Genomic DNA, 23535 nt, shown 5'->3' with positions numbered 1-23535 from the left:
CACACACTCCTTTTGCGTTCTCAGGCAGTATGGATGAGTAACACACACAGATGACCACACCACTGGTTTGCCCGTCCGCTAACATGCACTATTGATTGGGTTAGAGTTCGGCATGCTGGACCTTCTGGTTTGTAAGACGTGCCGGGGAAGCCCAATGAGGTTTGGACAAGGGCTACACACCTGACTTCCCTGGGAGGTGCGTCTGGAAGAGATCCAGGAGGCAGCCTTCAGCCGGCCCAGTTCCAAAAGCACTTTGCCCCTGGCGCACTGCAGGATCACAGCACACACGGTGAAGTTGATGTGTCTTCTCGCTCGTATCCTCTCAAACACACACTTTCAGATACTTTCGAGAACCTGATGCCACAACACACCATCCTCGCTCTCGTCCAGAGAGCCAACCCCATTGAGCTGAACTCCGTATGGAGGGTACAGCCAAACGACACGGGCTCAATGCAACCTTCATTCAAGCCAACATTTCCCACAATTCCACCAACTGGCACAACACTGCTGCTTCTTTTTGCCCGGTTCAGAACATTATCATGAAGGCCTTTTCACATGACTCCCAAAGAGTTGCAGATAGCGCCATGAATGGAAGATTTTTTGTGTTTTTTGTAACACATTGTAATTACTCAATTTAATTTGTCGTCAATTTGTGGACCAGTCGTAAGTAACATTGGTATATTTGTAGCAATTGCCAAAAATTATCGATTTTTCATTTATGCCAAAAATCATTAGGATATTAAGTAAAAATCATGTTACATTAAGATGTTCTGTAAATTTCCTACTGTAATCATATCAAACTTAATTTTTGATAAATAATATGCATTGCTAAGAACTTCACTTGGAGAACTTTAAAGGCGATTTTTTCAATATTTAAATTTTTTGTGCCCTTCAAATAGTTGTATCTGGGCCAAATGTTGTCCTGTCCTAACAAACTATACGTCAATTGAAAGCTTATTTGTAGAAATTTCAACTTCCAAAAAAAAAAAAAAAAAAAAAATACCCTTATGACTGGTTTTTGATCCAGGGTCACATAAGTTGATGACTGACTCCATGTGACTCATGTCAAAGGGTCTTGAACGACGTTACTTGAATTTTAATGTCTTAAAACTTACAAAAGGGTTGGGCTGGATATTGTTTGATATCACTTTCAAGCACATTTTTGGGAACAGCTGATATACTGATAATTAACCTGACCATAGCAGGAGGAGGAGGAGGCCAAAACCGTTAAATTAAATGTGTTTTAGAGTGAATATCTGCCTGAATCACATCTAAACAAATGAAAGATGTATGCTGACATACAGTTGAGGTCAAAAGTTTACATTCCCCTTCTGCAAAATGTTATTTCACCAAAATAAGAGGGATCATACAAAATACATGTTATTTAGTAATGATCTGAATAAGATTTTTCACATAAAAGACGTTTATAGTCCACAAGAGAAAATAATAGTTGATTTTATGAAACTGACCCGGTTCAAAAGTTTACATCCCCTTTTCTTAATACTGTTGTTACCTGAATGATCAACAGATGTGTTTGTTTGTTTAATGATAGTTGTTCATGTTGTTTCTTGTTTGAAGAGTTGAACTGCTGGCTGTTCATCATAAAAATCTTTCAGGTTCCACAAACTTGGTTTTCCAGCATTTTTGTGTATCTGAACCCTTTTTAACAATGACTGTATGATTTTGACATCCATCTTTTCGCACTGAGGACAACTGAGGGACTCATATGCAACTATTACAGAAGGTTCAAACACTCACTGATGCTTCAGAAGGAAAAACAATGCATTAAAAGCCGGGGGTGAAAACTTTTGAACAGAACAGAGATGTGTACATTTTTCTTATTTTGCCTAAACATCATGTGTTTTCATTTAGTACTGCCCTTCAAAGTCTACAACTGATACTTACATGTTTCTCAGAAGACAAAATAACTTAAATTTGAATCTTCAAATTCCAAACTTTTAACCCCTCAGCTCTGAAAGCGTGTTTTTTTCTGAAAGGGGGTGTACATTTTTCACCTTGAACTGTATGTATCAATCATAAGCCTATTTTATTTGCATGAAATTAAATATGGTGTCTACCCTGAGCATTATGATTATAAAACATGTAATTCAGTGCTTTTGTCACTTGAGATGAGTCCTACGTAATACTTTGGACCCCCATGAATGCTTCAAGCTCTTTTTTAATAGGAATAAACACAACATACATAAACATGCAGACGTTGTTTTCTTTTAGTAAAATTTCTTTGAATTCATTACTGTGATTGGAAACAAAACATTGTTTATAAACACTACAGACCTCAACAGCCACTAAAATACACAATCAAACAGCGACACCTAGTGGCAACACAGAGCTGCTCCAACCAAATCTGCTCCTGTAATCTGGTTTTGGAAGGTGTTGTAAACTAGGCTTTTTAGGATTCAACCAGAGCTCACCTTGAGAATGGCCGCAACGGTCTCCTGTGAGGCCTGTCTCATGTCCTCTCCATCCACAGACAGGATCTGATCACCCTGCATCAGTCTGCCGTCCAGATCAGCCGCTCCACCCTTCACCACATCCGAGATAAATACACCCTTACCATTTCTGAAGAGAGGGAAAAAGAAAAAAATAAGTGTCATGTTTGTGTACATACAACCAAATAATTATTGTATTGCTCAGTTTATTTTATTTTATTTTTTAAATGTGACTCTGGACCACAAAACCAGTCATAAGGGTCAATTTTTTTTGAAATTGAGATTTATACATCACCTGAATATTAATACAAGCTAAATATATAAGCTCTCTATTGAAGTATGGCTTGTTAGGACAGGACAAAATGTGCTGAGATATAACTATTTTAAAATCTAGAATCTAAATATTGAGAAAATCGCCTTTAAAGTTGTCCAAATGAAGTTCTCAGCAATGCATATTACTAATCAAAAATTAGGTTTGGATATATTTACAGTAGGAAATGTACTAAATATCTTCATGGAACATGATCTTTACTTGACATCCTAATGATTTTGGCGATCATTTTGACGCATTCAATGTATTTTTGGCTGTAGCTACAAACATCCCTGTGCTACTTAAAACAAATATTATTATATTCCACATTTTATCTTATTATTTTATGAAAAAATATTATATTATGCATTTTATGCAATACAATAACACAAAAATGTTATTGCTTTTTATTTGATTCTGTTATTTTAAAATGATTACTATTGTACAGTACATTTTATTTTATTTTTAATTAGTGTATTGCTCATTTCATTCCGTCTTATATTTCAAAATTTTTATTGCACCCTACATTTTAAATTTAAAGTCACTTTGGATAAAAGCATCTGCTAAACGAATAAATGTAAATATATTATTTTAAAATTAATTTTTATATTGTGCATTTTGTTTTATTATTTATTATACCTTAAACTATTCTCATAGCGTACAGTTTAATTTATTTAAAAACAATTTTATAGCTAATTATTTTGCTTTTAAACTTATTACTGTATTGTGCTTTTTATTTTATCATTTTATTTTTTAATTATTATTGTGGTGTATATTTCATTCCATTTTATTTCAAAATGATTGTACAGCACATTTGATTAAGATTTACCATGCTGCGCTGTGCATTTTGACACTTTAATTTTTGTTTTCTACATCTGCATAGCTATTTATTTTTATTTCAGGTTTAGTTCAAGTAATTTTTACTGCTTTAGGGCTTTAACTTCAATTTTTCCTAAGGCAACATTCACAAGTTTTCAGATAACTTTTATTTATTTTTTTCAGCTGTATTCACCTGTATTTTAAATTATTATTGTATTGTGCATTGTTTATTTTAAAAATATTGTAATTTTATTCAAAGTTTTTACTGTATTGTGCTTTTTATTTTAGAATTTTACTTTTAAATTATTATTGCGGTGTACATTTCATTCTAATATTTAATTTAAAAATGATTGTACTGTGCATTTTATTAAGATGCTATTTTAAATTTATTCTAATTATTATATTGGAAATTCTGTTTTGCTTTACTTAATTCTAAAACTGCTGCACTGTGCCTTTTATCATATTATTTCAGAAGTATTACTATTGGTGAATTTTGCATTTTTGTCCTCTTCTCCTCATAAGATAAAACGTTTGCACTTACCTCTTCCCGACGATGCTCAGGCCCAGCCCGCGTCCGGTTTTCTTCTGAAGTTCAACGCGCAACAAATCAAGGTTCTCCTCGTCCCTGTATTGTGCCTCATCGCGCAGGACCGTCAACCGCACTTTGGCCGGTGTTTGCCGCAGAGCAGCTATTGCATCTTCGTGAGCCACGCTCCGCAGATCCACTCCATTCACCTGCAGGGAGCACCAGAAAACAACAAACACATTAACCAACAAAACAATTATGCAAAATTAAACCTAGAGAGAATTACTTTAAAATAATAATACAAAAAATAATATTGTTATAAAAAAGTAAATTCAGCATGCTCAGCACACAGCAAGAGCCAATGCTCATGCTATTGTATGTCCAGAAGATGGTGCTATTGTCTAAGTTAAGTACTGAGAACCACTACTCAGATCTAATTATTGCAAAAGCTCCTAGTCACATCTATCTATTCTTATTATTCACAATAATACTGAGCATCGAACCAACCTCAAATTTCCATTTTGCTCGAGGCAGACCAGCTGTCAGTGACATTACAGAGGCATCGTGCTCTACAACCTTACAACACACTCTGTGTCTCACACGCAAACAAACCTCGAGAATCTGATCTCCGGCCCACAGACGACCATCCCGAGCTGCCGCCCCCTCCTCGTACACTTCATGAATCACTATGGCGTCCTGAAAAGAGGAGAATATGTGTGAAGAGGAGGAATACGGCCCAAAAAAATAAGCTACAAATTCCTAACACATCTTTCTTAAAGGGACAGGTCACCTAAAAATGTAAATAACGTTGGCATTTATTCACCCTTACGTTGTTTTTAAATGCGTATGAAAGAGAAAAAAATGCAGTGAACTAAAATTGAAGCTTCAAAGCTTTATAAAGAAGACAAAAGTCACAAAAGTGAGTTAGCCATATTTCAAGTCTTCTGAAATCATACCATAGACTTATGTGATAAATTAATAAATTAACAATATCAGTACTTATTAATATTTTGAATTAGCTGATATGTGACCCTGGACCACAAAACCAGTCATAAGGTTAAATTTTACAAAACTGAGATGTATACATCATATGAAAGCTCAATAAATAAGCTTTCTATTGATGTATGGTTTGTTAGGATAGGACAATATTTGGCTGAGATACAACTATTTGAAAATCTGGAATCTGAGGGTGCAAATAAATCAAAATACTGAGAAAATCACCTTTAAAGTTGTCCAAATTAAGTTCTTAACAATGCATATTACTAATCAAAAATTACATTTTGATATATTTACAGTAGGAATTTTACAAAAAAATCTTCATGGAACATGATCTTTACTTAATTTCCTAATGATTTCTGGCATAAAAGAAAAATCAATAATTTTGACCCATACAATGTATTTTTGGCTATTGCTACAAATACACCCCAGCGACTTAAGACTGGTTTTGTGGTCCAGGGTCACATTTTCATTTTAGTTTAAGATTTAGTAAATTTTCTTAGTGCTTGTCATTTTTATCTTTGTTTTCTCTTTCGCACATAGCTATTTATTTCAGTTTGAGTCATTTTCATATTTAGTAATTATTAGTGCTTTATTACTTTAACTTACATTTTGTTGAGTTGCAAAGGCATTATCCTTAATAACGTTTTAATGAAATATTTAGGACAGCTGTATTTTAATTACTGAAAGCTATTTTTATTTGCTTTAATTTAGTTAACAATATATGAACGCTTGTCATTATGCACTAAAATTCTTGACATTTTCTAGTTATGATCATTCTTTTAAGCCATTTTAATGAATCTCTCAGTTGTTTATGAATTCAACTGATCAGGTTCTCAAGTTCAACTCACCAACTTGATTGGGTTTAGTATAGAAGCCTGTTTCAGCCACTGAATAAAAAACAAAAAAGGTAATTGCGACTCTTTATCTCGCATTTCTGTTTTTTTTTTATTTCGCAATTTATTTTCTCAGAATTGCATGATACAAATTTACAATTTTGACTTTTTTTTCTCAGAATTGCGTGACACAAATTGGCAGTTCTAACTTTTTTCTCAGAACTGCTTGATACAAACTTGCAATTCAGATTTTTTTCTCAGAATTGCATGATACAACACAATATGCAATTCAATAAGCAATTTTGACTTTTTTTCTCAGAACTGTTCATCTAAACTCGCAATTCCGAGTTATAAAATGAGAAATGATATAAACTGATATAAACATAAGATATAGTTTCTCAGAATTGTGATACAAACTCGCAATTCTGACTTTTTTCTTAAAATTGCGTGATAAAGTTGCAATTTTGACTTTTTTTCTCAGAATGGCGTGATACAAAGTTGCAATTCTAACCTTTTCTCAGAATTGCATAACACAAAAGTTGCAATTTTGACTTTTTTTCTCAGAATTGCTAGTAATAAAGTTAAAATTGTGAGATATAAACTCACAGTTCTGACCTTTTTCTCAGAATTCTGTGATACAAAGTTGAAATTCTACCTTTTTTTCTCAGAATTGCATGATAAAGTTGCAATTTTGACGTTCTTTCTCAGAAATGCATGATACAAGTTGAAATTCTAACTTTTTTTCTCAGAATTGCTAGATATAAAGTCAAAATTGCGAGGTATAAACTCACAGTTCGGACCTAATTCCGTGATACGAAGTTGATTTTTTCTCAGAATTGCATGATACAAAGTCACAATTCTGACTTTCTCCTAAGAATTGCATGATTTGTGTAATACAAACTTTCAATTCAGATTATTTTTTCAGAATTCCATGATACGAAGTTGTAATTCTAACTTTTTTCTTAGAATTGTGTAATACAAACTTGCTATTCAGATTTTTTTTCTCAGAATTGCATGACACAAAAGTTGCAATTTTGACTTTTTTCTCAGAATTGCTAGATATAAAGTCAAAATTGTGAGATATAAACTCACAGTTCGGACCTAATTCCGTGATACGAAGTTGATTTTTTCTCAGAATTGCATGATACAAAGTCACAATTCTGACTTTCTCCTAAGAATTGCATGATTTGTGTAATACAAACTTTCAATTCAGATTATTTTTTCAGAATTCCATGATACGAAGTTGTAATTCTAACTTTTTTCTTAGAATTGTGTAATACAAACTTGCTATTCAGATTTTTTTTCTCAGAATTGCATGACACAAAAGTTGCAATTTTGACTTTTTTCTCAGAATTGCTAGATATAAAGTCAGAATTGCGAGGTATAAACTCACAGTTCGGACCTAATTCCGTGATACGAAGTTGATTTTTTCTCAGAATTGCATGATACAAAGTCACAATTCTGACTTTCTCCTAAGAATTGCATGATTTGTGTAATACAAACTTTCAATTCAGATTATTTTTTCAGAATTCCATGATACGAAGTTGTAATTCTAACTTTTTTCTTAGAATTGTGTAATACAAACTTGCTATTCAGATTTTTTTTCTCAGAATTGCATGACACAAAAGTTGCAATTTTGACTTTTTTCTCAGAATTGCTAGATATAAAGTCAAAATTGTGAGATATAAACTCACAGTTCGGACCTAATTCCGTGATACGAAGTTGATTTTTTCTCAGAATTGCATGATACAAAGTCACAATTCTGACTTTCTCCTAAGAATTGCATGATTTGTGTAATACAAACTTTCAATTCAGATTATTTTTTCAGAATTCCATGATACGAAGTTGTAATTCTAACTTTTTTCTTAGAATTGTGTAATACAAACTTGCTATTCAGATTTTTTTTCTCAGAATTGCATGACACAAAAGTTGCAATTTTGACTTTTTTCTCAGAATTGCTAGATATAAAGTCAGAATTGCGAGGTATAAACTCACAGTTCTGACCTAATTCCGTGATACGAAGTTGATTTTTTCTCAGAATTGCATGATACAAAGTCACAATTCTGACTTTCTCCTAAGAATTGCATGATTTGTGTAATACAAACTTTCAATTCAGATTATTTTTTCAGAATTCCATGATACGAAGTTGTAATTCTAACTTTTTTCTTAGAATTGTGTAATACAAACTTGCTATTCAGATTTTTTTTCTCAGAATTGCATGACACAAAAGTTGCAATTTTGACTTTTTTCTCAGAATTGCTAGATATAAAGTCAGAATTGCGAGGTATAAACTCACAGTTCTGACCTTTTTCTCAGAAGTTGAAATTCTAACTTTTTTCTCAGAATTGTGATAAAACTGCAATTTTGACTTTTTTCTCAGAATTGCGTGATACAAAGTTGCAATTTCAACCTTTTCTCAGAATTGTGATACAAAGTCGCAATTCTAACTCTTTTTTAGAATTGCATGATAAAGTTGCAATTTGGACTTTTTTCTCAGAATTGTTAGATATGAACTCACAATTCCAAATGAAAAAAATGAGAAATTAAGTCAGAATTGCAAGATATAAACTCACAGTTCTGACCTTTTTTTCTCAGAATTGTGTAATACAAACCTGCTATTAAGATTTTTTTCTCAGAATTGCATGACACAAAAGTTGCAATTTTGACTTTTTTCTCAGAATTGCTAGATATAAAGTCAGAATTGCGAGGTATAAACTCACAGTTCGGACCTAATTCCGTGATACGAAGTTGATTTTTTCTCAGAATTGCATGATACAAAGTCACAATTCTGACTTTCTCCTAAGAATTGCATGATTTGTGTAATACAAACTTTCAATTCAGATTATTTTTTCAGAATTCCATGATACGAAGTTGTAATTCTAACTTTTTTCTTAGAATTGTGTAATACAAACTTGCTATTCAGATTTTTTTTCTCAGAATTGCATGACACAAAAGTTGCAATTTTGACTTTTTTCTCAGAATTGCTAGATATAAAGTCAGAATTGCGAGGTATAAACTCACAGTTCGGACCTAATTCCGTGATACGAAGTTGTAATTCTAACTTTTTTCTTAGAATTGTGTAATACAAACTTGCTATTCAGATTTTTTTTCTCAGAATTGCATGACACAAAAGTTGCAATTTTGACTTTTTTCTCAGAATTGCTAGATATAAAGTCAGAATTGCGAGGTATAAACTCACAGTTCTGACCTTTTTCTCAGAAGTTGAAATTCTAACTTTTTTCTCAGAATTGTGATAAAACTGCAATTTTGACTTTTTTCTCAGAATTGCGTGATACAAAGTTGCAATTTCAACCTTTTCTCAGAATTGTGATACAAAGTCGCAATTCTAACTCTTTTTTAGAATTGCATGATAAAGTTGCAATTTGGACTTTTTTCTCAGAATTGTTAGATATGAACTCACAATTCCAAATGAAAAAAATGAGAAATTAAGTCAGAATTGCAAGATATAAACTCACAGTTCTGACCTTTTTTTCTCAGAATTGTGTAATACAAACCTGCTATTAAGATTTTTTTCTCAGAATTGCATGACACAAAAGTTGCAATTCTGACTTTTTTCTCAGAATTGTTATGAGATCTAAACTTACAATTGCGAGTTATAAAGTGAGATATGAAGTCAAGGTACAAAGATGAAATACTGACTTTAAGAATTGATACAAACTCAATTCAAAAAAAAAAAAAAAAAAGAATTGATACAAACTCTCTATTTTGAATTTTTATCTTAGATTTGAGATATAAACTCACAACTGCAAGTTATAAAGTGAAAATTTCTTCATATAAACTCAGCAGTGTAGTATATAAACTCACAACTTCAAGTTAAAAGCCAGAATTGCAAGAAATAAACTCGAAATTCTGAGAAAAATTCAGAATTGCCTGTTTATATCTTGCAATTCTGAGAAAAAAAAAACATAAAATTGTGGGATAAAAAGTCGCAATTATCTTTTTAATTTTTTTTATTTAGTGACGGAAATGGGCTTCCAAAGTTAAGAGCACACTGGAGGAAAATATGACTGAATAATAATTTTCAGTCTGTTCCTCTCACAAAGCTGATGTAGGAATTTAGAAGACTTTCACGAGAGTAAATAGTGCATGTGTCATTATCACTTCTGTGATGCTTTTATTTGCATCCTTAATTGAAGCATGAAAGCTTTAGTTAATATTTTGAATGTAAAACAGCGACAGAAGAAAGCATGTTGTACTGATTTGGAGTGACAGGAGGGTGATGTAATTTCTGCTCCCCTTCACCTTTAAAATCCTTTTATATAAAAACACACACTGAGACATTTTTCCTGCTGAAAACCTGTGGAGCCCGAGGGCTGGTTTTGTTGACTCATGGAAGCCTTTGACAGCTAAACTAGCCCACAGAGCCGGTGCGCTGCAGAATTATGATGGCGAGGTGGCAGTACACTGATAAAAACCTGAGGCGATGTTCGTCTCTGCAGTCGGGCAGAAAAAGTCAGGACAGACAAAAAGCTCCCGCTGTGACCTGCCTGTTCTGATGCAGCCCTCAGGCCCATTGGAAAGAATGAGCCCTGTCACTTTTATCTAGCTATTTCTGAACACAAAAAAGCATTCTGGGTGTGTATGCTACCAAATCTAGATAAAAATAAGTAATCAACAACAATACATGTTACTGGCTGAAACTGACATTAAAATCAATACAACAGGAAAAAAATAAAGACAAAACTGAGCACAAAAAAAGAACACAGAAAAACTAAACGGGGAACCCCCCCCCCCCAAAAAAACCCCCACATAAAATAAATTAATTAATTTAAAGCAAAATTTAAAACAAATACAAAAGAAAAACAGAAGATTAAAACAAAATACAAAGACAAAACAAAAAACTAAACAAATACTAAGACAAAAAATAAAAAAATAACAAATATTAAAATACAAAAGACAAAAAAAGAACAGAAAAAAATGCAAATACCCAACACAACAAAAAAAACAAGAAAAAACAAGGAAAACTAAAAGATAAAACAAAAACAAACAAAACTGACAAAACAAAAAACATAAAAAATGAAACTAATACAAAAGACAAAAAAAGAAAGAGAAAAACAAAACAAATACCCAAGATAAAACAAAACGATAAACAAAACGGAAAAAAACAGCAAAAATTTAAACAAATACAAAAAAAGAAAAAGAAAAAAACAATACAACAGACAAAACAAAAACAAACAAAAATTTAAATAAATACAAAAGATAAAACAAAACTAAACTGAAAAACAAAAATATCCAGGACAAAACAAAACCAAAAGACAAAGAAAACAAGCTAAATTAAAAAAAATCAAAACAACAACAAACAAAAACATGAACAAAATGAAAACAAATACAAAAGAACAAAAAAACTGAACTAAACTAAACTAAAAACTAAAAAAACAGAGCATTAAAAACAAAAATACACAAGACAAACAAAAAAAATATAACAAAAATGAAAACAAATACAAAAACAAAACTAAACAGAAAAACAAAACAAATGCACAAAACAAAACAAAAACAAACAAAACAAAAACATAGCAACAATTGAAATAAATAGAAAATAGAAATAACAAAACAGAAAAAACAAAAACTAAATAAATGCAAAAAAACCAAGACAAAACAAAACAAAACACAAAACAACAAAAATATAAATTAAAACAAATACTAAAGACAAAAAGCTAAACAAAAAAATTAAATAAATTAAAACAAATAAGAGAAAACTACAAACAAACAAAAAATAGTAATATGAACAGAAACTAAAAATGCAAGAGAAAAAAAGATGATAATACTGAAAAACAAACAAACAAATATAGCAAAAACTGACAAAATAAAGCAAAGCGTGCACGCACGCGCACACACACTTTACGTACCAGCTGAGTATCTTTGCCGCCGACTATACTGAGACCCAGTCCAGAGCGTCCTTTAGAAATCTCAATAACCGTCTCTTGTCCTGGAACTATGGGACACGTAGCAGGGTCTGAAACACACACAGAGAGAGAGATAAAGATGTTCGGTCTTCATGTTCGGTGTTTTTAAAAAGAAAATGAATTCCTCTATGAAAAAACAACAATTGTCAGTGTTCAAAGAAGCTGAGGCAAATCCACACGGCAACGCTGTGTTGTTTTCATTTCAGCCTTAATTAAACAAGCATTTGGGTACCACAGAGTGCAGCACTACATCAGAAAAAATGTCCATAAAAAGCATGTTTAAACACAATTTGTGACACGAGCGTGTTGCACCTTTGCTGCAGTACTCGAAGTCAGGGCTGGTGCCAGAAACTGGCACGGATGATCCCAAGGACGTGACCTCCAGAGAACTGGCTGAGGGCTTGGTGGAATTCCTCTGGATTTTTGGAAGACTGGTGATCTGGAGATGAGATACACAGAGGTTAGACTGTTTACTACAGCTGCAGTCAACAGGAACTCAAAATGAATGAATTATGGATGACTTAGGAAGTTAACCATGTTGCAAATGAGTTTCTTGTCACATAAACTTTAATAAACAAACACACCTGCTCCACGAGAGGCTTGGGTGACAGTTCGCTTGGAGACTCCAATATCTTCTCTGAGGATTTCAGCTTCTGAGATGATTAATAGACCGTAATTAGTTCTATCGCTCAGTATTACAAGCGACACAACCAAAATTTAATGGAGCAATTATGAAACTGACTAACATTCATGGAACTTTTTGATTCATGAGTAAAACAGCAAAGATGGAAATGCATTACTAGTAATATTTAAACACTTTTAAAGATTTATACAACAGTTCATTCTGGTCCTCAAATCTGATTCGCTGAGAGGAGTCCAAACATTTTACCATTTGTATCACTCCGCTTGTGGTATTTCTTACACCTAATGTAACAGCGGATGCCCAAATCCACTATAATTAAAAAAAACATTTGGTTTTTGTCACGGACCGTAGTTTTTCACATGAGAATGTACTTGTTTAGACTTCAAATATGCGGTTTGTTAATAAAGATAACACTTATTTGAAAATTTGCTTATCTGGTCCTGGAATCTGATTGGCTGAGAGCTTTTTCCAGGAGTGCGATATTCTAGTAATAACAGAACTCCAACCGTTTCACCATTTTTATCACTCAGCTTGTAGTATTTCACACAGCGAGTGTCATGGTGGACACTCAAATCCACTATAATTTTTACGATTATTTTGTTTCTGTGTCATGGAATGCAGTGTTTTAGGCAAAAATGTACTTGTTTAGACTTCAAATATGCAGTTTGTAAATAAAGATAACTCCTTGAGAGCCTTTTCCAGGAGTGTGATATTCTAGTGATAACAGAACTCCCCCTTGTATGACTCCACTTGAAGTATTTCTCACAGCAAGTGTCATTATGGATGCCCAAATCCACTATAATTTGTTAAATAATATTGTTTTTCTGTCACGGAATGTAGTTTTAAGAGTGTTTTAGGCGAGAACACACTCGTTTAGACTTCAAACGAGTACGATATTCTAATCATAAAAGCATTCCAACCTTTTCAGCATTTTTATCGCTCCGTTTGCAGCATTTCTCACAGCGAGTGTTATGCCGAATGCCCAAATCCACTATAATTTTAAAAATAATATTGTTTTTGTGTCACAGAACATACTTTTAAGAGTTTTTAGGTGAGAATGTACTTGTTTATGCAGTTTGTTAATAAAGATAAATAAAGAACAAACGCCTATTTGAAAATTTGCTTGTCTGGTCCTGGAATCTGATTGGCTGAGAGCCTTTTCCAGCGGTGCAATATTCTAGTGATAACAGAACTCCAACAATTTCACCGTTTGTATCACTCTGCTTGTGGTATTTATCAAAGTGATTGTCAAGGCAGATGCCCAAATCCACTATAATTTTATGTATAATAATTTTGTGTTACAGGGTGTAGTTTTAAGAGTTTTTAGGCAAAAATGTACTTGTTTAGAATTGAAATATGCAGTTTGTTATTAAGAATAGCATCTATTAGAAAATTTTCTTCAATGTTTTTGGAGATGTGAGCTCCAGTGCGTCAGCTGCTATTCAGTGCTCACGAACCCGCTGAGAGCAGCCTTACCTCAGCCAGATCTTCTGAAATTTGCTGCTGGCTCTGATGTCTCTATAGTGGTTAAACATGAGATATAATTATTCTTGGCTAAATTTACTGGGCAGTCTTGGTCTCGTTAATCTAGTATTTATTCCAGAGCAAATAGTTTTGGCTGAGGGTAAAATCTCATCACATTTTATTGCCTTTGTACTTTTGACTAAATTGTAGGGGTGTGACGAGATCTCGTGGCACGAGATCTCGCGAGACTCCGATGTGTCCCGCGAGATCTGACTGGTCTCGCGAGAACGTGATGATATCATGGCAAAACATTTTGCAATGTTTACATTAGGGCTGCATGACTAATAGTTATAAAAATATCACGATCTCTATTCAAACACCCATGCGATCTTATTCATGAATGACTGTGATTCAGCATTGTCTGTTACAACTGTTTCACGCGCTCCACTGACGCTTACCATGTGAACGTTATTGAAGACATTCAAATCTGCATTCTTACTGCTGTGGTTTCAGAAAGCAACACAAACAGTCTTTTTAACCACATAATCATCATCATGTCTTTGTTACAGACATTTAAATAACATAAGTACTGGGATAAAAGCTTATAGTTTGGATATACACACTTATTGTCTACAGTAGCGATCAAAAACAAAAGTATAACACGTATGTAGAGTAAGGTTTATTCTCTTCACCAGGAGAGGGCGACAACTGCACGTTTAAAAAAAATATTTGTCATTGAATTAAACATTCAAGAGATTCCAATAGTGAAAGTCTTTATTAATTGAGACACGGGCTCCTTCATTTTTTTTAGTTTTTTTTTTTCAGACTTAAGCAATGAACATTATCTCAGAACCAATAGTAAATTATGTCATTTTGTTTAATTTTCTAATCCTTTTTTTCTTCAGAATTGTGATCTCCAGTTTATAAAAAAAAATTGTTTTTCAGTTTACCCAGAATCATGCAGCATTTTTATTACTGCATATAATTCATTAAAATATAAGTTTAATTTCATAAAGTACAAGTTCATATCAAAATGCACCTACATTTATTTATTTATTTTTTTGCATTTTGTGTTTTTTGTTGAATAAAATACTATTGTCCCCTATATATTTCATCATTGAGGATTTATTTAAAAAAGTTAAAAAATCTCGTCTCGTCTCGTTCTCGTGAGCCCAAAATCTCGTCTCGTCTCGTGAGATAAGTGTCTCGTCACACCCCTACTAAATTGCCTAGCAACTGTTATGATGGTTGCTGTTGCTGTTTATTAAATATTATTATACAATAACTAGTATTTTATATGAATAATAGCAGTATTTAATAATAGTATTTTGCATTGAGTAATGTTGTGAGTTTGTGATAGTGATTTTAGTTAAGTTGCTCCGCAATTAGATGGTGACAAGAGACTGTTTTAATGATTGACTCTGCAAAAAATGACATTTATATTGAAAGAGACTGAAATGCTGTTGTTATTTTTGCACTGAGCAGCACTGTCATCAGAAATCACCCTTAACAGATGAAAGGATAGTACAACAAAGATATTGCTTTCCTCAGTAGACATTCAAACTAATGTTTCATTGTAAATATGAGACTGAGCTGAAGAATGAATGCTGTATCAAATGCAGGTAAGCACACATCTCTCTCTCATAAAACTACATAATACAGTGAGCTTTTAATACAGTAATACATTAAGCTTTCAATGAAGCAACCTAACATTCCTTCGTTACTAGTTCTAATTTGACATTTTGGAATTAGTAACAGAGTCTTGTGCTCAGCTGTTTAACTGTCAAGCAGAGATTTGAATCATGGTGGAACGAAGTAGTTTGCACAAAAGAGGTTTTTAAAGACACTGTTGTTGTTTCTTATGTATTTACACACTCGTGCCATTGAACTGTTGTATAAATGCAAAATCACACTTGTAGTTGTGAGATATGGCTGTATATCAGCACGCTGTGATTACCTACGGCCGAATTACAGCTTTGCCGATATTTAGCCATATCGTACATCATACAATAATGTACATACAATAAATTTGCATAGCATACTGAGCACATTATACATTTTACCAATAAATACTATAGTAATATAATATGTTACTTAGATGTTTCTCACCTTTAAGGTTGACTCTCCATCTCTAAACGTCTTCTGCGCCTGATCTGTCTGTGCGGAGCTCACAGGCTGCACCACGCTGGGCTGATCCTGTATGAGGAGTCAGGCAAACAGGTAAAATAAAGCACAAGGCCCAGATACTCCCCGCAGAGCCTCAACTAGGTCAAAACTGCATTGGCTGTCTCCATCTAGGACAGAGTTAAGCTAGCGGCAGCCGATGACAATGAACTGCTGTTTAGAGTCAAGCACCCCTGAGGCGCTTTTAGCTGTTTGTTTACCGAAACAAATCCACATTTAGGGCAGAAACAGCTGGTCCGAGCTCAGACTGACAATGAGGGGATGAAAGCAAGCGGAGATGGGATAGAGTCGTAAACGCTGAGTCAAGAGTCATTATTGTTTTCATAATGATGGCAATAGGTTGCTGCGTTCTTGCATCATATCGGTTGAAAAGTCTGGGTTACATGGCAGCATGGCAGACTGAAGTGAAATATTTTCTTTATTCACTACACTTTGTGGAACAGTATATAATTTTTGTATAATTAAATAAACACAAAAGTGATAAAAAAAAATAAAAATGCTTCCATAAGAGCTGCAGGGTGTTGATTTGACAAGGACTCACTTTGATTATTGGCAGCTCAGGTGAATTTCTGGTCAGGGGAAGGCTCTCGGGTAACTGTGGCTTCTCTGCTGGAGCTGAAACTGCTGGCGTATTTTGATGTGTCTGGAAAACAGTTCTGAAATCAGCTGAACTCTCCAAATTCTAACTTTTAGCAGTGCAACTAGATCCCAACATTAGTAAAAATTGGATGAACTTTATTTTTAATGAAGTTCCAAGACCACGTCAGTATGCACAATTCAACAAAGGATTTTCAGAAAAATATAATATTACATATTATAATACCTATACAGTTATAGCATGAAATAATATATAAAGCTAAAACATTTTACATGCAGCTATGTTATCTCTCAATTCTGACATTTTCTATATCTCGTATTTCAGAATATATAACTTGACTTAACTTGAGAAATAGCGAGTTTGCCGAAAGGTAGGCTCTGCTCACAAAAACGATCCACTGATATCACATAGACTATTTTATCATTGTCCTTACTACCTTTCTGGCCTTGAACGTGTCAGTTGCCTTGCTGTCTATGCAGGGTCAGAAAGCTCTCGGATTTCATCAAAAATATCTCAATTTGTGTTCCAAAGATGAACTAGTCTTACGGTTTGGAACGACATGAGGGTGAGTAATTAAAAGCAATAAAATGTCTTTTTAAGATGAAAATGACATGAAATTACCCATATCACCAGAAGATGGCAGCAGAGGATCAATCATTGGCTGCAGCTGCCATTTCAACTCCCTAGTTTTTTCAAGATGTCTTGCTTTTCGATTAATTACAAAATTACTAGTATAATAAATTGTAGTACTTTTACCGCACTTAAGTATATATTATAGCACAATACTAAAATAAATAAGCTCAGACACAAACAGCTATAAGGGTGAATTGTTTAAACACTTATATATAGTTCACTACAAATTAAATAAGTAATGCACTCAATATGAATCGATATGAATTGAAATATTTTATATAATTTAATAACTACATCTTTTAAGCTTTATCTTAAACTATAAAAGTTATTAAATAGCCTATATTTTCACCCAACACAAACGTGTTACTGCTGTAGTTTTGTTAAGCTGAATTTCAGAGTTGTGGACTCGAGTCAATGACTCGAGACTCGACTCGGACTCGAGTCATAAATTTGATGACTTGTGACTTGACTTGACATAATTAAAGATGACTTGCGACTCGACTTAGACTTTGACAGCAATGCCTCGAGACTTGACTTGGACTTGAACCCTGTGACTCGGCAAGTCTTCTAAAGAAAAACTTCGGAGAGTTCTGATCAATATAGCCTGAAGCGAATGTATGATTAGCGCAGCATTTGGCACTGAGCCAGAGAGGGACTCGCTAAGTGAGCGCTTGTAATGTTTTTATCCACATAATGTTAAGGATATTTAATGGTTTTTAGGGGCCATTCACATGTCGAGCCTAAAAACGCGTGCAAAACGCTAGGCGCGCCGCTTTGTCTTTCTTTCCAAACCGCTCTTGCAGCTTGCGCTCCTGTCTGCGTGACTGGCGTCAAGATAGGTAGGATGAAATGTTAGAACACCGGCTCTCACTACAGGAGTTTTAAAATCCTAACCGAATATGAAATCTGGTTGCAGCACACACATACGGAGAAACTTTGCAGATTATCTTACCTGAAATCCTAAACATGCATACACTACAATATTTGAAATTCGTGGCGCATCACACTAAGATATTATTAGGATAATCATGCCGGAGGGAGCACCTCTCGTGATCTCTCTCTGGAAGAGTTCAGTGTTCAAATGCACCTGGCCGCAAAGCCCCAGCAAAAGTAATTACCATGAATGACACATTGAACGATTAAACTAATATTGTGACATGCTTTTGATACTTTTTTTTCTTTTTAATATATAGTTATTGGTATAACTATGGATTTTAATTTAAATCGTAATGACTTGAGTAGGCTAAATTAATCTGTCTGCCGCTGGTGGTCGTTACTTAAAAAAAAACAAAAAACTTGAATTTAACAAACAAAAAGTGTTCCAAAAATATCTATAAATTATCTTCATAAACTAAAGAAACGAAAATAAATGTAATCACTTTGCTATTAAAAACAGCAGTAATGGGGAAGAGAAAGAGAAAAAAGACAGGTTCCAGTCGGGCTCGGGCCAGTAGATGAGACGTCCGACATTTTTGCAACAAATGTTTGCTTAATAGCCTATTTAACATTGTTATTTAGGCTACTTTCTTATTTAAAAATATTATTATTTTTGTTTTTTTTGTTTTTTGTTTTTGTTTTTTTTTTGCATTTTTTTTGCATTTTTTGGCTGCCTGTTCACTGGCTGAAGTGCTAAAATAAACACGCAAGTTTGTTAATAATGTTTGAGCCTCATTTATTTTGTGTTTCAAAATTATATAGGTCTACATATGTATTTTATTTATATATAGGCCTATATACACACACGTTATAATTTATATTCATAAAACACCGCGTTTGGGAGGGCAAAATCGGGGCAAAATCGGGCCCTGTAGTGTGAGCCGGGCTTTAAGCAACCATGACCCGCTCTCCATGAAGAGGCGGAAGTTTTAGTATAGGATAAATGGATTTCCAACATTAAAAATCGCTTGCAGTAGCTCTGCTATTAAATTTATTTAAAAATGGTTATTCCTGTACAGCTATGATAAGCTGTTTCTCCAACTTGGGAGTGCTTTCAGTGTTATTAAGGAAAAGGATAAAGCTGTTCGGTTGGTTCTTGTCACAAGACCTGTGTTGAAAAGTTTTTATCTCTATGCGGCGCGGACGCCCCTGGAAAAAAACGAGCGCGTCGCGTACAGTATATCTATGGTCGCGACTGCGTCGCTTCCATTATGAGCGCGCATACCGCGCGTCTACATTTGAAATTTGAACTTGAGCGCGCAAAAGACGCGACATATGAACGGCCCCTTTGACATTTAAATAATAATAATAATTATAAGAATAAACAACTGTAGCCTAATAATTGGCTAAACCTTTCAAATATTTATATATATATTTATATTATAGGCCTATTTATATATTTTATTTGACTCAACTGATTTATTAAAGTCACTGAATATTTAACAATTAAATCAGTGGACTTAAAATAAGCTATTACTTCACTTAGGCCTATATTTGATCACAAACAATGATAAATTCCTCAATAAAACATCACTAATTATTATAGTCTATATTTTATAATTATACCTACTATAGACTATTATTGACTTTAAATTTACTGGAGTAATTAATACAGAGACACTAATTTGGGCAAACAGCACTAGTGACTTGTTAAGGACTTGAAGTTTTAAGTTGACGACTTGCAACTCGACTTGGACTTGCTCGTCTTGACTTGGGACTTGACTTGGGACTTGACTTGGGACTTGACTTGGGACTTGTCTGGCTTGACTCGGGACTTGACTTGAGACTTGAATGCAAAGACTCGAGACTTACTTGTGACTTGCAAAACAATGACTTGGTCCCACCTCTGCTGAATTTAGTCTGAATCATTTAATGCGCAGCTCTTTTCAGCTTGTCAGATATTTTTTTATAAACAGATTTACAGAGAAGAAGCTCCATGAACACTGATACTAACAAAGTCATATATGACTATAAAGTACCGTACCTCACAGGAGTAGAAAGAGGAAGGCGGGGAAGGAAAAGGAGCGACAGCCATTTGATTGATAGCATCTTCATTCCTGTCAACAGACAAAAAGATGTATGTTAATGTCCGTTCACAGCAAATCGCATGCAATAAAACAAAATTTTAAAGCACTCACAATTTCACAAAAACACTCATCTTAAAGGTATGGGTAACCCAAAAATGAAAAACCTGTAATTAATTACTCACCCTCATGTTATTCCAAACCTGAAAGACCTTTGTTCATCTTTGGAACACTAATTAAGAGATTTTAAAGAATGTGTTCCAACATTTATTCAAAATATCTTCTTTTGTGCTCAACAGAACTCATAAGCTTTGGACCAACTTGAGGGCAGTATTTTAATTTCTGGGTACACTATCCCTTTAAAAACTGCATTTGATTGCACAAGGCTTAACTGAGAAAAATATATCCCATCCTTTCAACAACGTCAAAATTGGTCCTGCTCGCTCTCTACTTCTCATGTTCCCACATGGCTCTTGGCAGTTTTCTCTGCCCAGATCGATAAGCACTGATGGGCCAGATGAATTGAGATGTTGTGCTATGAATCCTCAGAGCCTCTTCCTGAACATCTTGGGTCGACGAGTAATATTGCTCTTTACACCCGTCCTTCTGTTCACCTTGGCGTTATTGTCTTTGCGCACTAAATGACCCGTTTCCAATTACAGGTAATGCTTTTTTTCAAGGTAAGGTCAACGAAGGTGATCAGAATTTATGAAACAATCAATCCTCAGCTCGAAACACCAAATCTGAACTAGGGTCACCAGATCCTGATTTCATCCAGTTTCGAAATCCGCTAAATAACTTGGAAAGCGGCCACAATGAGACGGTGACATTTTGCCATTGGCGTCACAGGTGGACATGGTTCAATCTTGACCACTGGTCAGTTGTGTTGCCATGGCAACATGCTTTTCTCAATTGCATTCCATCATGTGTCGCCAAATGACTTTTGACACAATACAAATCATTGGCAATAGCTTTGAATAACAGAGCAAACTAGATGCAAACTGTGCATCCGTTAAAGTGACTGTTAACATCCAGTAGGACGTCAACATCTAATCTGCCGATCATATTTCTTGGACTTCTAATAATTAGCTCTAGATAGCGAAGAGATATTAGTGTCTTTACACTGCTGTTATCAGCAAAACCTGTCTTGGATTAACAAAACAACCAGTCAAATAAAGGTCAAGCTAACAAATACTCATACAAAAACATGAGATATGAACAGAAACGGATGATAAGGCTCTGATTACGCCTGTAATGACAGTCAAAGTTAGTTTATGATTGACTCAAGGGCTGTGCTGTTTCAAAACCATGTATCAAATTGCAAAAAATCCTCTAAGCTATCAAAAAACGCTTTATAGTGATAGCAGATCCAGTCTATTACACCATATCACACCTCACACTCGCTGGACGGGAGGACGTGACAACTCGACAAATACTGCTATCAAAATGCCATCAAGTATCATATCTAATGTATCAATGTCACATGGCTTTGCTCGTGTTGCCAATACACACAAGCCAGCATGAGTTTGATTCGGTATGTAGGAACGATGACTCCACTCTTCAAAGTGACAAGAGTTATCAGGAGTTGCAAATGCTAGATGGCTATTATAACCCAAGAATGCATATATGAGGACAAATTGACCTGGTATGCTGTGATTTTCTAAAATTTTATTGATAAAATCAATGTTATTTTTATATTTTTGTGATAGGATGAGAACTTTTTTTTATTAATAACCTAAGAATGCTTTAAGCAAACCAAAAAAGCGTGAAAATGTAAAAAGTCAACAAAACTAAACAAAGCAGAGAAACTTGTGGAAAAATGGCAAAAAACAACAACAACAAAACAACAAATCTGGGAGAAAAAGGCAAAAAACTAACAAAAACAAGACAAAACAAAACAGATAAACTTGAGGGCAAATGGCAACAAAAAAACAAAACAAAAAACAACAGTAACTGGTGGAAAAATGGCAACAAAACAAAAAAACTGGTGGAAAAGAAAAAAGTGTGAGTGGTTACAAAAACAAACAAACATAAAACAAAAACACCAAAAACAAATGAAAAATTGTGAAAACTAAACCAAGCAGAAAAACTAGGGGGGGTGGCAACAAAACAGAAAACCTTGGGGGGAAATGGCAACTAAAAATAAACTAAACAAAAACTTGAGAGAAAATGGCAAGAAAAAACAAGACAAAAAACAACAGAGAAACTAGAGAGGAAATGGCAACAAAACAAACTGAAACTGGTGGAAAATGGCAACAAAACAAAAACACAAAACAAACAACAAAAATGAAAAAAAGTGTGAAAATGTAAAAAAAAAAGAAAGAATAACAAACAAACATAAAAACACCAAAAACAAATGAAAAGGGTATAAACAAAACTAAACAAAGCAGAGAAACTTGTTGGAAAATGGCAACAAAACAAAACAAAACAAATCAAAAAATAAAACTGAGAACCTTGTGGGAAACTGGCCACCAAACAAAATATTAAATACAACAGAGAAACTAGGGAGAAAATGGCAACAAAACAAAAACAAACCAAAAAAACAACAGAGACTAGAGGGGAAATGGCAACAAAACACAAACACAAAAAACAACCAAAAAAGTGTGAAAATGTAAAAAAAAGAAAAGAAAAGAAAAACAAACAAACATAAAAACACCAAAAACAAATGAAAAAGTGTATAAACAAAACAAAACAGAGAAACTTGGGGGAAAATGGCAACAAAACGAAAAAAAAAAGCAACAACAACAGAAAACAAACAGACAAACATAAAACAAAAAATACCAATAACTAATGAAAAAAAATGTGAAAACAAAATTAAACAAAGCAGAGAAACTTGTGGGAAAATGGCAACAAAACAAAATACAAAACAAAACAGAGAACCTTGGGAGAAACTGGCAACAAAAAACAACAGAGAAACTAGGAAGGAAATGGCACCAAAACAAAAACAACAAAAATGAAAAAAGTGTGGTAATGAAACCAAAACGAAAAAACAAACAAACATAAAACAAAAACTAAACAAAACTAAATGAAAACAAATCAAAACAGTTAAACTTGGGAGGAAATGGCAACAAAACCAAAAACAAAAACAATAACAACAAAAAAATAAATAAAAATAGCAACATTAAATCTAACAAACAAAAACACCAAAACTAAACAAAGCAAAGCAGAGAAACTAACATAAAGCGGCTCAAA

At 33.8% G+C, this 23535-nt stretch overlaps 1 protein-coding gene across 1 annotated transcript in view; it reads right to left on the bottom strand.

Annotated features, from left to right (window-relative positions):
* patj (PATJ crumbs cell polarity complex component) overlaps positions 1–23535 on the bottom strand; it is a 165391-nt gene that overhangs the window by 8899 nt on the left and 132957 nt on the right. Inside the window, exons 32-41 of the mRNA XM_073843627.1 lie at positions 20304–20376; positions 16694–16795; positions 16078–16164; positions 12446–12514; positions 12174–12300; positions 11805–11911; positions 4718–4801; positions 4121–4314; positions 2433–2580; positions 181–267 (exon numbers count right to left, since the gene is read on the bottom strand). Coding sequence (XP_073699728.1) covers positions 181–267; positions 2433–2580; positions 4121–4314; positions 4718–4801; positions 11805–11911; positions 12174–12300; positions 12446–12514; positions 16078–16164; positions 16694–16795; positions 20304–20376 — 1078 coding nt within the window. The remainder of the gene's footprint in view (positions 1–180; positions 268–2432; positions 2581–4120; positions 4315–4717; positions 4802–11804; positions 11912–12173; positions 12301–12445; positions 12515–16077; positions 16165–16693; positions 16796–20303; positions 20377–23535) is intronic.

This window comes from Garra rufa, chromosome 7 (assembly GCF_049309525.1).
Source record: "Garra rufa chromosome 7, GarRuf1.0, whole genome shotgun sequence".
In the NCBI taxonomy this organism is placed as follows: Eukaryota; Metazoa; Chordata; class Actinopteri; order Cypriniformes; family Cyprinidae; genus Garra; species Garra rufa.
This window is presented reverse-complemented; position numbering and strand designations above follow the sequence as displayed.